The 16,774-nt window shown below is 35.6% G+C and overlaps 1 protein-coding gene across 1 annotated transcript in view; it reads left to right on the top strand.

Annotated features, from left to right (window-relative positions):
• Nucleotides 1-16,774, top strand: part of COL6A5 (collagen type VI alpha 5 chain) — a 101,730-nt gene that overhangs the window by 71,146 nt on the left and 13,810 nt on the right. Inside the window, exons 34-37 of the mRNA XM_074270836.1 lie at nucleotides 2,324-2,417; nucleotides 4,028-4,687; nucleotides 7,018-7,108; nucleotides 8,674-8,882. Of these exons, the coding sequence (XP_074126937.1) occupies nucleotides 2,324-2,417; nucleotides 4,028-4,687; nucleotides 7,018-7,108; nucleotides 8,674-8,882 (1,054 nt within the window). The remainder of the gene's footprint in view (nucleotides 1-2,323; nucleotides 2,418-4,027; nucleotides 4,688-7,017; nucleotides 7,109-8,673; nucleotides 8,883-16,774) is intronic.

The following is a 16,774-nucleotide window of genomic DNA, read 5'->3' on the forward strand; positions in this document are numbered from 1 at the left end:
ACCATTGGCACTCATATAAGGAAATTTCTTTGACTATCTCAGCACTTCATAGGACACTGGAGGTGGAAGGGACCTTAAAGGTCATGTAATCCAATCTCTTAATGTTACAGATAAAGAGATTGACTTTTAGAGAAAAGAAGAGACTTCTATAGTCATTTAACTGATTCCCAGTCTTAGTATTTGGTCTGCTACCCATATCAAGCTTTTTTCTCCAAACCCTTTTAGCATTTTGTCTGTACCAATCCTTTGGTCCCTGGCCTTTTGTTGTTTATCTTTCTACAAATGTTTCCTGTCTCCCCAGTTAGATTATAAGGCCCTCTAGATCAAGGTACCTTTGTGGTCATATTATGTATATATAATGTACTCAATAAATGCTTATAGATGCTCACAAAAGTTCTTGTCCTGGGGACCATAAACTTGTGGGTTTTTAAAATTTTAGATAACTGTATTTATATGCAAACATAAAAATATATATGTATATGGAGATATATACAAAGAGAGGGAGGTAGCGAGAAAAACAGAGGAGAGGGAAAAATTTTCCTTTGTAAGTCTATAGATTTCATTTTATGAATTTACAAGATAACCTAAGGCTTTTAATAACACACAGAAAAATTAAGAACCCTTGCCCTAGGCAATCTCCTTTATTTTATAGATGGAGAAACTGAGGCACCGAGAAATGAGATACTTCTACAAGTGAGTTAGTGGCAGAGCTGAGATTCATGACACCTTTCTCTGTGTAATAGAATCTGTGTCTTCCCCAAGGACATACTCCCCCCCCCCTTAGGCTGGGGTTAAGTGACTTACCCAGGGTCACACAGCTAGGAAGTGTTAAGTGTCTGAGACCACATCCTCCTGAATTCAAGGCTGGTGCTCTATCCACTGCACCACCTAGCTGCCCCAAGGACATACTTATTAATTACTATGATTTGGAAACTCCAACCAGATCCTCACCTTCACTGGGACTTATGATCTTATAGGCTTCCTGGGGCACTGAGAAGTTAAGTGATTTGCCCAGGATAGTGTTACTGCTACATTTCAGAGGCAGATTCTGAAAATAAGTCTTTCCTTTTTCCAAGTCTGGAGCTGTCTACCTACTATGCCACACTGCCTCTCCTGTCTGGAGGAGTGGTCATTTAATGAATATTTATTGAAAAGAACAAAAGAATTCTAGTCACAAGAATCAGAAAACAGTAGGAGTTTATTTTAATTGGTTGAAACATTGATGTATGCAAATAATTTTATAATTAAACTTTTTCTCTTCAAGTCTTTTGAGATTTTAATGTACTTGAACAAACTTTTCAAGAAGTCCTAATGTATGAAAGCTGTACTTAGAGTAATCAAACCTTTAAGAACCTTTACTTAAAGAGATATTCACAAGAATTGTGTTTTGAAGGGAATTGAGTAAATTAAACTTGTAATATGACAAGAAGCTACTGAAAGCTAGATGGTGAAAATATAAATGTGGTGGGACTTTATTTTATGGATTGGAAATCCATTGGAAATTTTATGGATGGAAAATTTTTTGAATTTTCTTTGGAAGGTGATTTTTAGTATATGTACACACACACACACACTCAAATCTTGATCTTTAGTATTAGATTTTCCCATTTTTAAGGATTTTATGACCTTGAGCAAGTTTTTAAACTCCTCCCCATTTTGCTCATTTGGGGGGATTATAATTTTTATAATAAATTTATTATAATTTTTATAATAAAGATTTTGGGGATAATAATATTTGCCCTGAATCCCTCAGTGTAATACTATGCATGAAAATGTTTGAAGAATTGCAATGAACATGTAAAAATGGAGGGAGTATGCTTTAAAACAAACAAACAAACCACAAAGCTAATGTATGAGGTAAGGAAGCTCCAGACATGTGGTTGTCTCAAAAAAAAAAAAGAAAGAAAGAAAGAAAGAAAGAAAGAAAGAAAGAAAGAAAGAAAGAAAGAAAGAAAGAAAGAAAGAAAGAAAGAAAGAAAGAAAGAAAGAAAGAAAGAAAGAAAGAAAGAAAGAAAGAAAGAAAGAAAGAAAGAAAGAAAGAAAGAAGGAAGGAAGGAAGGAAGGAAGGAAGGAAGGAAGGAAGGAAGGAAGGAAGGAAGGAAGGAAGGAAGGAAGGAAGGAAGGAAGGAAGGAAGGAAGGAAAGAAAGAAAGAAAGAAAGAAAGAAAGAAAGAAAGAAAGAAAGAAAGAAAGAAAGAAAGAAAGAAAGAAAGAAAGAAAGAAAGAAAGAAAGAAAGAAAGAAAGAAAGAAAGAAAGAAAGAAAGAAAGAAAGAAAGAAAGAAAAGAAAAGAAAAATCTAAGACTTTTTTTTTCTTCCATGTAGTTTGATGACACTGGCACATATCAGGTCATTCCAGTTCTACCCTCTCAATTTTCTGAGCCAATACAGAGACTTCGTCAGTGCACACTCTGCTATGGTAAGGAAAATTATCATCATGAAGTTTTAAAGCCTCCAGCAGAATTATGGGACTTGACTTTAGAGGAAAGTGTATTTTGATTTACAGATGCAAATTGAGTAATATATTGGGTAAGAATTTTGTCTTCTGGGCTATGTTTAGCACAGAACTTCAGAGCATAAAATTGCTCCTCTCCCCCATTGCTATTTGAAAGATGAATTTTTAAAAATAGGAGGTGGGGGAACCTTCTAATTAATGCATTGAGCAGCTTCAATTCCAGAGGACCCATGATGAAGCTCATTACTCACCTCCTGACAGAAGATTCAAAATGCAGATTGAGATAGATACTTTTCGGACATTACCAAATGTGGGAATTGTCCCCCTTGATTATGCATATTTTTCATAAATTTTGTTTTTCTGTTTTTCTTCCTTTTTTAAATTATAGAGGAAATAGGAAGGAAAAAAATGAATTTTGTTAGGGGAAAAAAATCACATTAAATTTTAAGAAATGTAGTATTTCTTAACTTCCCCCCCCAAAAAAAAATTGACAACAGTTCAATTTAACAAATATTTGCTAAGTATATAATTTAAGTCCGGTAGAATAATAACATATAAATGTGAATAATTATTATACAAAATAATGCACATCAAGTATATGAATTATAAAACAAATATTATACCAACTGCTTCTTAAAATTAAATTAGGTTAATTTCAATAGTGTTTAAATAGCTTACCATTCCTTTTTCTATTTGACATGAGACTAATAATTTATCATTTACTATTTATCATGGCTAAATCTAGGCAGTTATCAGTATATAAGACAGAATAGTGAGGAATATTGAAGATCACCCAAATCAACCTCATTTTTTGATGACAAAATCAAAGGCCCGGATGGTGAAATGATTTACATGATATCCCAGAAGGAACTCAACTTCCAACCTGGGCCTCATCTAATATTTTCCCTACTATGATAAACATGTATTTATAAGTTGCCCAAATTTAGAGAATCTACTCCAGCACATGGACTGTTTGTGCTGGAACTGTGGTAAAGCATTCTGAATTCATATTGGTCTGATCAGCCACAGTCAGACCCTCTGTAATTTGACTCTAACATAGATGTTAGAGTCATCTTTAAAAATAAGAGATAGATGTCATACTTAAGTCTGAAAGCAGTACTCAAAATTCATTTGCTCCATAGTTTCAATGCATACTTATTTCACTATAAAAGGGAGAAAGAGAGAAGAGGAACTGTGATGTAAGAACAATCCAGCTGTATGTAATAGTAAAAACCCTGCACTTATGGGGAGATTATCCTTATTAGTTATATGACTTTGAGCAACTCATTTAACTCAGAACTTCAATTTCCATCTCTATGGTGAAAATGATGACAATTCATTTACTTATTACTTATCTCCTAGGGTTGCTGTGAACCTAAAGTGCTCAGCATATTTTAAGTTCTGTATAAATAAATGTCAGTTATTGAGAGAGATATTTTAAAATCTAAGGTTTTGAGTTGTGGGTGACTTTGTTAGGCTGAGGCTCAAAGTCTTGAAAAGCAGATCTGTTAACTTGGACTTCAACCATTCCACTATGTAGGTGAAGAGGAGTTTTGTTTTGTTTTTGTCTGCAGATAAATGCTTTCCAAATGTTTGTGCAGAAGAGCAAGCTGATCGAGTAAATTCGTACATGGATGTCCTCTTCCTTGTGGACAGCTCCCGGCATGTGACAAGAGAGGAGTTTGAGCAAATGAGATCTTTTCTCAGCTCAGTGCTTGACAGCTTTGAGATTTCTGAAGACCCTTTTCAATCTGGTGTAGGTGATCGGCTGGCTTTGCTAAGCTATTCCCCAGGGGATTTCTCCAGGAGGAGGATAAGCACTCCGGTGAAGGAAGAGTTTGTCTTTACCACCTATAACAGTAAAACTCTAATGAAGAGGTACATACAGGATTCCCTCAAGCAACTTCATGGAGAAGCCTTTGTTGGCCATGCCCTGCAATGGACAACAGAAAGGGTTTTCTCTAACAGAGAACAGCCCAGGAAGAACAGGGTCATCTTTATTATATCTGCTGGAGAAAATAATGAAAATAAGAATGTCTTAAGGAAAATGGCCCTAAGAGCCAAATGCCAGGGGTATGCCCTATTTGTGATTTCTCTGGGATCCACACAAGAAGAAGTCGAGGACATAGCTAGCCTCCCTCTGGATCATCACTTGATTCAACTTGGCAGAATTCATAAACCCAATTTGGACTATGCTGTGCGGTTCATTAAGCCTTTTATCCACTCAGTTAGACGTAAGTCTCCAAATTTCATTTCTTTGCCTTTAGAGGAAGGACGTCTTCACTAGCAGTAGTAATGTCACTTTGCTTGGCAGAACGGAGTCAGCAAAACTGGAGATGAATAGTGCCTCTAAGGCACCACTGCAGTATTGCCTTATGTACCCTTGGTACCCCAGGGAACATCACAATGTGAAGTAGTAGTTGACCTGCATTGGTAGAAGCTTTCTGGCTGAGAGTTCTATAAATCACTGAAAAGTGCTGACCACAAAATAACAATAGAGAGAGAAGAGGTTTGGGAGGGCAAAGTCTCCTATTTATAATCTAATCCAAGAGCTCACCACACAAGTCAAGTCAATCATGTCAATAAGCATTTATTAAGCACCCACTAAGTATCTGTCACTTTGTTAAGCTTTAGGGAGACAAAGAAAGGCAAAAATAGTTCCTATTCTCCAGAAGCTTAGTCTAATGGGCAAGGCAATATGCAGACTACTATATACAAAGATGAGATATACAGACTATATTAGGGATAATCTCAGAAGGAAAAGGGGCCAGGAAAGGCTTTTTGAGAAAGTGGGATTTTAGCTGAGCCTTGAAGGAAGCTTGGGAAGTCAGGAGACAGAAATGAAGAAGGAGAGAGTTCCAGGCATGGGAGACAGCCAGTCAAGAGATGAAGTCTCCTATAGGAGAACCAGCAAGGAGACCAATGTCAAAGGATCACAAAGTATATAGAGGGAAGCAAAATATAAGAATACTGAAAAGGGAATAATTATAAAGGGCATTAAAAGACAGAGAATCTTATATTTTATTCTAGGGAGAACAATTAGAGTTCACAGGATACTTGAAGAGCTAAAATGTTCCTCTGTGTGAGTGTGTGTGTGTGTGTGTGTGTGTGTTTGTGTGTGTACTAATAGTCCATTGACTACATATTCCTACTAAAGGAGTACATGTTGATAAGCTACTCTTTTTTTCAAATTTTGGCTCCCAAAATCAAGATTACCAGAAACACCTAGCCTCTATCACTTCTTCAGAAACTAATTTAAAATAAGGATTTGAATTATAATTTCTGTGTACAATTCTTTTCCAGCACTTCTAAATAATTGGAAGAGAGAGGCCATGACATAATTTGAGAGCCTTCCCATGAAACACACATTGCCCTACTTAATCAAAAAATTGAACTTGTCCTTCAGCCCAGACTAGGTTGAAATCATTACTCTTGAAGTTTCCCTGAGGCCTCTAGTTCAAACCCAAAGCCTGGAGCTTTTCTTTTAAAGCAACTCTAACATTCAAGGATGCAGCCAATATTGCTTTCCTTTATATGAACACAACATTTATACTGCCTTGTAACATTCAATATTCACCACCTCTCATCTGACTCCATATTACAAGAAGAATCCATAGAGTAACTAGTTTCCCTTAGAGATATTAATTGTAGGATCATGGAGATATTCTGATTAAGTTTCTTTTTTTTTAAATTTTATTTATAAATTTTTTTGACAGTATATATGCATGAGTAATTTTTTATAACATTATACCTTGTATTCATTTTTCCAAATTATCCCCTTCCCTCCCTCTACTCCCTCCCCTAGGTGACAGGCAATCCCATACATTTTACATGTGTTACAATATAACCTAGATACAATATATGTGTGTAAATACCATTTTCTTGTTGCACATTAAGTATTGGATTCCGAAGGTATAAGTAACCTGGGTAGATAGACACTAGTGCTAACAATTTACATTCACTTCCCAGTGTTCCTTCTCTGGGTGTAGTTGTTTCTGTCCATCATTGATCAACTGGAAGTGAGTTGGATCTTCTTTATGTTGAAGATTTCCACTTCCATCAGAATACATCCTCATACGGCATTGAAGTGTACAGCGATCTTCTGGTTCTATTCATTTCACACAGCATTCTGATTAAGTTTCAATAGAAGATTTAATGTTTCACTGACAGAATACCTTCTTATAGTAGAAGCTGTATTAACTAATTATAGAAAGTGTCATCTCTAGCAAAAGAACAATTACCAAACTGTAGCCATATCTTGGTCTGCCGTCTCATGGAATGATATTCAAGGCAACATGTTTCATATGAATTAGGCTATGAAGCTGAAACTGTTGCCATGGCCCATTTTCCAATGAAATAAAAAAAATATGTATTAAGTAGCATAAATCAAAGACCTTAAATAAACATTGTTCCACATACTTCTACAAGTGATGCACAAATACCTTATCTCAGATGCCCTTATTCTTCAAAGAGTACAGCTGGAAAGAACATAATTCAGCCTTATAAAATCCCCTTCAAGTTTAAAGGTCCAATCTAACCATTTTTTTTTTCACTCTTTTAATAGGAGGATTCAATAAATATCCCCCTACAACAATGGAGAGACAATGTAGACTTATCTTGTCAGAACCACCATTTTTTCTTGGCGGGAATAATATGTAAGTTGGGAAACTCTGTTTTTTGGGGGGAGCGAGTATATTGATTGTAGATGGACATGTATGTAAAATGTTATTGATTATTATATTATAAAGAGTAACAAATAGATATTAATATAATATCATCCTTAGGTGAAGTTACATATCATTTTCTATAACAAAAGCTACATTTTCGTTATGTCTTTGGTCTTAGAATTTGAAGGGGCTTATTTTGAGCTATATTATTTTGTCTCCCTATCCATTCTTTCCATTTACTTCCATGTAATAAGAGAGGGCCATTCTAATTTCCAAAGCCTGTGCTTAGCAGAGTTGGGAGAGGGCTGATATAAGGGATATTTTGATACGTGTACAAGATCAGCATGCACCTTCATCAGGATTGGGAAAACCTTGAATATTTATATTGGCCCGGAAGACTATTCCAGTCTTTCAGGAGGCCCCAAGACCTTGCCCCTCTCAGTTTTATCTATGAGAGAGGGAGATTGTGCTTCATCAGGGAACTGTCCAGCAATAAACAGCCTCTGAAGAAAAACATAATCTTGGTGCCGAATATCAACCTGACATTTGTACAGTTTTGTTTTGGAAAATTTGAGTCCATATACCATATTTTGTCTATAGCATCAATCAGAGAACCAGCACAATTCAGTAAACATAGGATTTTACCCAAATACTCGAACCAAATTTCTTTGGCACTCACATTTTAAAATTCTATTTTGTTGCTATTGAGTCATTTCAGTCATGTCCAACCCTTCATGAGCCCATTCTGGGTTTTCTTGGCAAAGGTGCTGGAATCATTTGTTATTTCCTTCTCCAGCTCTTTTTATAAATGAAGAACAGAGACAAGTAGGGTTAAATTACTCACCCAGATTCACCCAACTAATAAATACCTGAGGCCAGATTTGAACTCATGAAGTTGAATCTTCCTGATTCCAAACCCAGTGCTATATCCCCTGTGCCACTTAGTTGCCCAAAGTCATATTTGAGCTTGTTTTTTATTCCATAATTTATTCCATAATTCCATATAGGTAAGAGAGAAAGCACTTGACCCATGATTTCACTGGTAAAGGGAACTCCCAGATGAAGAATCTCGCCTATCAAAACAGATTGGCATCTCTTCAGAATTTATAGTCTCAGAGAATTGTCCAGACAGCTGAGAGTTTAAGTGGTGTCTCAATACCTCTCTATTTCACAATCTTCAAATAATTAGTTCTGTATAAGTAGAATGGACCAGCCTAAAAACTAATCCACATAAGTGTTCTATTTCTTCTTTGTTTAATTTTCTTACTATAGGTAGTCTCAGCTTGGGTAAAGAGACTGATAAAGCTCTCAGATATATGCTCATAGCCTCTGCTTGCCAACCATTACTAGAATTAAGTTGTCCAGAGTTTATTAATAGTGCTCTCACCATATGGATGAACAAGTTAATATTAATTTATAAAAAGCTTACCCAAATTGCCTTCCTTGAAATAATTAATAACTGTGGATCATCATAAAACTTGTCATGTTGTTTTCCCCAAGCTCATGAATATTGCCTACATTTGCCTAATATCTTTCCCATTTTCTTATACTAGTTTTACTTCTGACAATTACGATATATCCTCTGGTGAAAATTTTTTGTTAAATGAAGAGGCACAGAAGCAGGACCATTCTCCAGTTTTACTGGAAAACAATCAAAGTGACGAAGTACTTTATCTTCCCGACCAAATGTTAATTCCAGAAGAATTATTAGCGAAATACCCTAAAACAGTGGAGACCGGAAAAGTAACAACTCTTACTTCAGGTAAGAAAGTGAAATGTTCATCTGGAACTTTCTAAAAATGTTAAACAAGTGTCAAAATTTTTTTATCTCTTATACCCAGATTTCCAGTATCAAGAAAGTATAGGTTTTAGTTGATAGTGGAACAGATCCATTTTCTTTTCTTTTTTTGTAAAGCTTTTTTATTTTCAAGACATATGTATAGATGGTTTTCAACATTTGCTCTAGCAAAAGCTTGTGTTCCAAAATTTTTCCCTCCCTCTCCCCATCTCCTCCCCTAGATGGCAAGTAATCCAATATATGTTAAACATATGCAGTTCTATACATATTTCCACAATTATGTTGTATAAGAAAAATCAGATCAAAAAGAAAAAAATAAGAAAGAAAACAAAATGCAAGCAAACAGCAACAAAAAGTAAAAATGTTATGTTGTGATCAACACTCAGTTCCCACAATCCTCTCTCTGGGTGCTGTTGGCTCTCTCCAGCAAAAGATCATTGGAACTAGAACATATCCATTTTCTAAAAAATGCTTAGAACACCAATTTCTTTACTTGCAATGATGAGATTGATTTCTAAGCTTCCTTCTAACTCTGATGTTTTACAGTTCTGTGTTCAGTCTTGTAACAAACACAGTGTTCTTCAATGTTTCTACACTCTAGGAATTTCTGAATCACCTGGATCTTTTAGTGTGAGAGGTGTACTAACTTCTCAGCTAGCTTCCCACCCTAGTGATCACAACAACAAAAACAACACTAGCTTTTATTAGAAATCATTAGCTAGACAGACTAAGTGTGCTGAGAGAAGAGAATAAAAAACAAACTAGAGAAGAGAAGAGGTCAAGGAAGCCTCTCAAAGTTAATGGTGCTCTTGAATTTGGGTGAAATCTATAAGAAATGAAAGGATTCTTTCTCTGGATACACTGGGACACTGAGCCATAAAGCATACCCCAAGAGATGTTTTCCCAACTCCCTTTACCATTACTCATTATCCCTCTCAATGTATTCAATGAATGTGTTTGATGATGAAAGATCAAAAAATCAATTTAATTAATGACAACTTTTTTCTATGAAAATAAAATCTTTTAATCTTTATGTCACAAAAATCTAAACCCTCCACACAAAGTTTTGGGAAACACTCTCAGAAAATCCACAAAATTCTTCCAAATCACTTGTTTGGCCACATTACAAGCATTTTACTTATCATTTCATACAGATGATGTATATAAAAAGCATAAGGACCCCAAAGAATATAGGATATGTTCAAGATTATCCTAATGTCGTGAAGATTTTTTAGCATTTTGGTGTTTGTTTTTTAAATTTCTAAGAAAATTGAAGTTTAGTTTTTAAATGTTCAAATTTTAGTTTAATTAAATTATAGGACTGATAAGTTAAAAATAATGTCCTTAATGATTAAGCATTCAATAAATGTTCACTTTAAAAAAAATAAAAATTCATGGGTACATACCCTAATAGAAGATGATATATAGGATAAAATAAGGAAGACTTAGATTTTCTTCCATATTCATACTTGATATTTTCTCTTGATATAATTTCCCCCTCCCCCCAACTTAATGCTTATCATTCATATTCCCATTGGCAGACTTTTTTTTTTTTTTGCTTTTCTATACCTTCTTTTTAAAAAATGATTCTTTAAACATAGTTCTTGAACTGAATGTGGATCACAACATAGCATGGTTCTTGGTAACCACTTAGAATAATGGCTAAAATATGGGACTTGGAATGAGGAACGTTCTAAGTTCCAATCTCTGAGAAACACTAGCTGCATGGAACAATTCACTTCCCCTTTCTCTAAGTTCAGGGCAACATTCTAAGACTCTACACCTGTAGGGTACTCCCTTACTGAAAATTAATGCATTTAAACTCTAAGCCAGCAAAAGAAATTCAGAATGAAAAAACTGCACCAATCGTCCCTAATGCAAGTTCTCTCATTAATAATGACTGAATCTGTCGATGTATAGAGGGCTTTGGCGCTATGGCAACAAAGTCTTTAAGTTATTACATTTTTCATTCTAATATTCACTGCTAAGTAGACTAGCTTCTTTGGCTTTTCAGTCAAAGGTTTCCAGTGATGCATTTTTGTGTGTCTACTTTGAATACATCTATTTTATAATATATAATTATAAATTTAATTCTTATATAATTAATCAATTATAATGGTAATAGCTAACATATATATACATGCACATTATAATTAATCAATTATAATAATAATAATAATAACTAACATATATACACACATAAATCTAGATAGATATACTTGTATTTGTGTATATCTATACACACACACAGAGACATGTATATATTCTTTCTTGAGCTTCACAACCATTCTGGGAAATAGGAATTATTATTATCCTCCTTTTTATAGGGAAAGAAATTGAGACAAAGAGGTTAAGAGTTTCAGAGATTAAGAGAATCAGTGTCAATAAGCTAGTAAGTGTCTGAGGCAACATTAGAACTCAAGTCTGTCTGACTTCATGTTTGGCATTCCATCAATAGGTAGCCCATAACTACCTCAATCAATCAGCAAAAGAAATTATCTTCTATTTGCCAAGGAGTGGGAGAACTGTTGCAACATCAAGGCAAAAAAAAAATCCCTGACCTCAAGGACTTTTCAGGATTTATTATTAACAAATTCTAAAGTGCTTATTGGAACTACTGAAAAAGATTAGATGGAGTTTGGGATGGTGTAAAAATAGCAAAGCCATAATTGATTGTTTTGTAAGTGATGTATTCTCTGTTCTATTAATACAAATTGTGAACTGTTTCAGGAGATGGATGTGATCAGATTAAAAACTTGTCTTTGAAGCTATCTTTAATTACCATTCTTCATTAGTTAAAAAAAGGATTTTCCATTTGGTTTTTCAGATGACTTGGAGTCACAATGATTATCTTAGCCAGAATCAGATCCAGTTGGGCTGAAGAAATAATTGTGCATGGCTCTAGTGAGAAAAAATGTAATTGATCAGTTATCCCTCTCCAATGTGATGAAAGAGGAAAGACTTTGGTGGAAATCATGGCAGGTGGTCTTAGAGAGGACATAATAAGAGGCTCAATCTGAGGAGTGAAACTTTTTTTTCACCATTTAAAGCAAACCAACCCAAACCAAGAGTTGGATTTCTGACTGGGCCTGTTTTCTAGGAATATAGTGTTATAATTTTCTTTCTCTAAAGCAGGGCTAGATGCCAAAGATTATTTATGTTATTTTTCTACGTAACATGGCTTTCTTCTGGAGAAAAAATTCTGAGTCAAGTATTTTTGTTCATCCTCTGAGATCCTGAGTTTAATAAGTCCCAGATGTATTGCATAAGTAATAGACTCTTGGTAACTGATCCAAGTACTTCCATAACCTTTGGATTGCTGTTACAATTCATGAGGTAATCATTGTGAACAATGACGAACTCATTCTCCAATGGAAACTCTGGATTAAAACAAGGAATTTATTCAACTTGCACGTTCCTAGAATCTTGTGAACATGGCCCTTAATACATATATACATCTATTAACCATCTTCCTGTCTAAAACCTCTCCCTAATATCTAATATCTCTGCTATTCCTCCAGCTCATCTTCATCCCCATCTCCTCCCTGTGCATGTAATATTGACTCCCTAAATTGTGTCCAAATCTTTGGTATGGAAAGAAATAAATGGGTGGTTGAATGAAGAGGAATTAGAGTTGTTCTATGTCAATTTAGTTGAATTCAGGTATTCTTCTCTTGATCTAAGAGCTCTAACATTCCTTTAACAAATATGGAGTTTCTACTATGTCCAAAGTGCCTGGTGATCTCTTGCATTAGACACGTGAGTGTATGTACACAAGAAAACGTGCCCTATAAAACAGCCCGTTATTTTTATGAAGTGGATGCTAATTATTATCTCCATTTTACAACAGGGCAACTGAGGATAACTGATGTTAATAGGCTTTTCCACATTCACTAATCAGTGTTATGTTTTGAGTTTTTGTTTTTGTTTTTTGTGGTGAGGCAATTGGAGTTAAGTGACTTGCTTAGTGTCTGAGGCACATTTGAACTCAGGATTTCCTGACCCCAGGGTCAGTGCTCTATCCACTGGACTATTTAGCTGCCCCTACAAATAAGTATTTAAACTGGCATTTGAACACAGTCCTTCCCGCTTCTAAATCAAATGCTATATCTATTATGCCAGCTAGCACCCATAGCTTTTATCTATAGTTATATAGTAAAATATGGGTACCTTTAACATGAAGATTAATGCTATCCTTATGGGAACTTTAGATTCTCATTGACTGTGTATGGGATCCAAATTTTCAACTTCATTAAATTCAAAAATGGAGTAGAATTAGAACTCAAAATCACAGAACCTAAATTCAGCCACATTAAGTAAGCTTATTTATTCATTCACCTCACCAATATTTATAGTGCTAGATTGCTTTTATGGCAAGTTTTACTGAGGAATTTAAAAATAAATCATTCCCTCTCACCCAAACAAGCTAGACTTGTATTCAAGGCCATTTTCTGTCCTTTGAAAATATTGGTCTTATTTCTATCTAGAGAAGCATCTTGAGAAATCTGTTAGGCACACAGTACTCTGCAAGCAGGAGGAGCTTAATAAATGGTTATTTGTATTCTGTTGATTCATACTTTTCAATTCAGGCTCAAGAATTCTGGAGCTGGAAGTGACCTTAAAGATCATTTAGTCCAATTCCCTTGTGAGTCGAAGAAAACAAAGTTGAGAAAGTGATACAGGGATGATACAAGGGCATATGGCCAATTAATTACACACCCACAGTGTTCCAGTTAGTCTTCCACCCACCAGGACAAATAGAAATATGATTCTTAACTTTCAAAGTATCTGAATTTATGATACACATGTACCCACATTATCTATCTATCTATCTATCATCTATCTATCTATCTATAGATATTTAACAGCAAACTGTTTGAAAAATGTATGTTTAATACATTTTTAAGTTTAATCTGCATTATTATCACTTTCTCCACTACTTTTTAAATTTAGACAACCAACAAAACAACAAATCAGGTCCTAATTGGAAGCATTTGCCAATTTTCTAAGTGTGACTATTCATACTGAAAATTTATTGGTTTTCCAGATCCTGGATAACCTAACTATCCAATATTGGTTTGAATGACTTTTTTTTAAAGAATGAGAATGGAATCTGCTAATTTAAAAATGAAGTTCTTAAATAAAATGAGAAAATCACAGAATTTCCGGGCAAATTGAGCTTTTATAACAGTAGTTGATGACAAGATAATTAATTTGATTCATAGTTGAGGGAGGGGTATGTGTGTGACTATCAGAAGTCCCCAGATAATTTCATTTTAAATCATTCCCAAAGTTGTCAGCCTTACCTTTGCTTGGGAGTCAATATAGAGGATATCTTTCCATGGTTCTTTCTTCATCTCATGTTCTATTGGCTATAACTCTGTCTAATATCAGCTGAGTTCAATGTATGTGAATTATTCAAAACAATACTTTCTCCTAAAATGTTCCATGTGTCTTATGCTGCAGTGACTAATAAAGCAATTTCCCTGGCTCTTTGGGTTGTGTTTTGTTTCATGAAATACCTTCCCTAATGGAGTGAATTGGAGCTTTGCATGTGACAGTGTCTCCATATCCAAGAGTGGGTTCCATTGAGCCTAAAAAAATTTGCATATCAGCAAGTTAATGTATAATTAAATATATTTATATTATTTATGTATAAATGCCTACCATGTGACAGTGTCAAACTATACCAGGGATATACAGATGACAGGGACTGAAGGAAGATAGGGCATGTATACAAACAAATAGAAGGTCTTAAGTATAGGACTGGAAGGGACTTTATAGGTTATCTAGTCCAAGCATCTCATTTTACAGATGGAGAAACTGAGGCCCAATCGGGCTAAGTGATTTGCTCAACACACTTGTGAGTGTGTGCTTGTGAGTGGCAGGACTGGGATTTGAATCCTAGCCCTGATTCCAAATTGAGTGTCCTTTCCATTAACATTCTGTGGTTCCACTCTCTGACTCTCATAATTTGCTAAACCAAAATGCCATTTCCCATCTGCCACCTCCCTGAATGTTTTGTCTCTCCTTAATAGAATGCAAGCTGTTTGAGGGCAGGAACCTTCTGCTTTGTATTTGTATCTTCAGCGCTTAGAACATGGCTTGGCACATAGTAAATATTTAATAAGTGGCTTTTCATTCATTCATTCATTTGTTTGTTCGTTTATTCATTCATCAAACTGATACAAGGCAATGTGATAAATGCCAAAAAAAAAAAAAAAAGTCCTAAGCAACTTCAGGAGGGAGAGATCACTCGCCCCCAAGAGAATGGATGCCTGAGCCTTCAGATCAGCTGAATGGGTATTTATGAGTTTGAGGATGCTCTGGAAGGAAGTCACACAGCCTGCTCATGATTAATGCATTATAGGATAGAGTCCAATGCAAGGTAATCATCTGAGTTCCCTCAGAGATCATGAAAGGAGCCCAGGTGGACGTGATCCTTCCTGGTCTTTCCTTCACTCAGTGGAATCATCAGTGGGACCTGGACAGCCAAAGTAGTATGAGGTTCACCAGCAAAGCAAGGCAATGGAAGGCTTTGCAGCTTAGCCTGTCTGGGGCAGATGGACTTTGTACCCCTCAGGAGGTTTGGATGGAAAGTACAGCAGTGTACTGAGAAGGGATAAGAAAGGACAATTAAGAGATAAAGGGAAGTGTCATTAGATAAAACTAAAAAAAAATTGAAAAGGAACTTGAATACAGTTAGGTGACACATTAAAAAGAGCACTAGTTGTGGAGGCAAGATGCTTCCTCAGATGCTTCCCAATGGTGTGACCCTTTGTATGGTGATGTTAAACCTTGGTATGACTCAGTTTCCTCAATTGTAAAATGGGGATAATAATAGCACCTATCTCCAAAGATGGTTGTAAAACTCAAATGAGACAATAATTGTTGTGCACAGTGTAGATGCTAAGTAAACATTAGCTTTCCCTATGCTGCTGCTGCTGCACACAATAGTTTCCTGAAGTTGGAGCTGTTATTCCCATTTTAGAGATCAGGAAACTAAGGATTGAGGAAATTAGTTAACTTTCCTATTGTCATGTAGCTAGTAAAAGTAGGAGGCAAGACTTGAACTCAGATTTCTTCTGAGTCCAGAATTCTTCCCACTATATACCATTCTGTTGTTCCTGCTATTGAGGAGGGGACACTGGGTTCCAAAGGCTTTGCCAACCAAGCAGAAGTTCTAGCCAGTCTGCCAAAATGGGCAATCTTTGACAGTAACATCCTAGCTACTTTTCATCAGAGAATCAACTGAGCTAAGCTAGAAACATGGTTCCCTGGCAGGGAGGAGCTTTTCAGTCATGACTTTCAGTGAGCATCTACCAAGTCATAAGCAGGTCAACATCTGTGCTCGTAAAAGGAGGGTCTCACCCCAGTGAAATGAAGTTATGTGATTATTGCTAATTCTTTTTCATAGAACAGTGTTTATAAACTCAGCCAGATGCTTTTGGAGCCAGAAAAAAAATCCAATAAATACAGTTAAGGTGCTGAGAGTTCTGCAATTCCAAAGACATAAATTACTTTTAGAAGGCTCTAGGGTGCCATTTAGCAAGTTAGTGTTTCCATGAACAAAATGGTCCCCAGAAATTACAGCCCCTTTCTACAAATCTTATTTCCACCCAAGGAGCAGCACTAGCAATATCCAGCTGAATTAAAATATAATAATTCTGCTGCTTCAAAAAATGAGAATTCTAGGCAGTTGAGTGATTAGAAAGCACTGAATTTGAAGTTAGGAAGTCTTGAGACTGTGTTCAAATCCTGCCTCTGACATTACCTGTATGACACTGAGCAAGTCACTTCATGTCTTTCAGGCTATTTTTCTTCTCTGTAAAATTAAGGGGTTAGGTTTGATTTTA

Source organism: Sminthopsis crassicaudata, chromosome 5, assembly GCF_048593235.1.
Source record: "Sminthopsis crassicaudata isolate SCR6 chromosome 5, ASM4859323v1, whole genome shotgun sequence".
Taxonomy (NCBI): domain Eukaryota; kingdom Metazoa; phylum Chordata; class Mammalia; order Dasyuromorphia; family Dasyuridae; genus Sminthopsis; species Sminthopsis crassicaudata.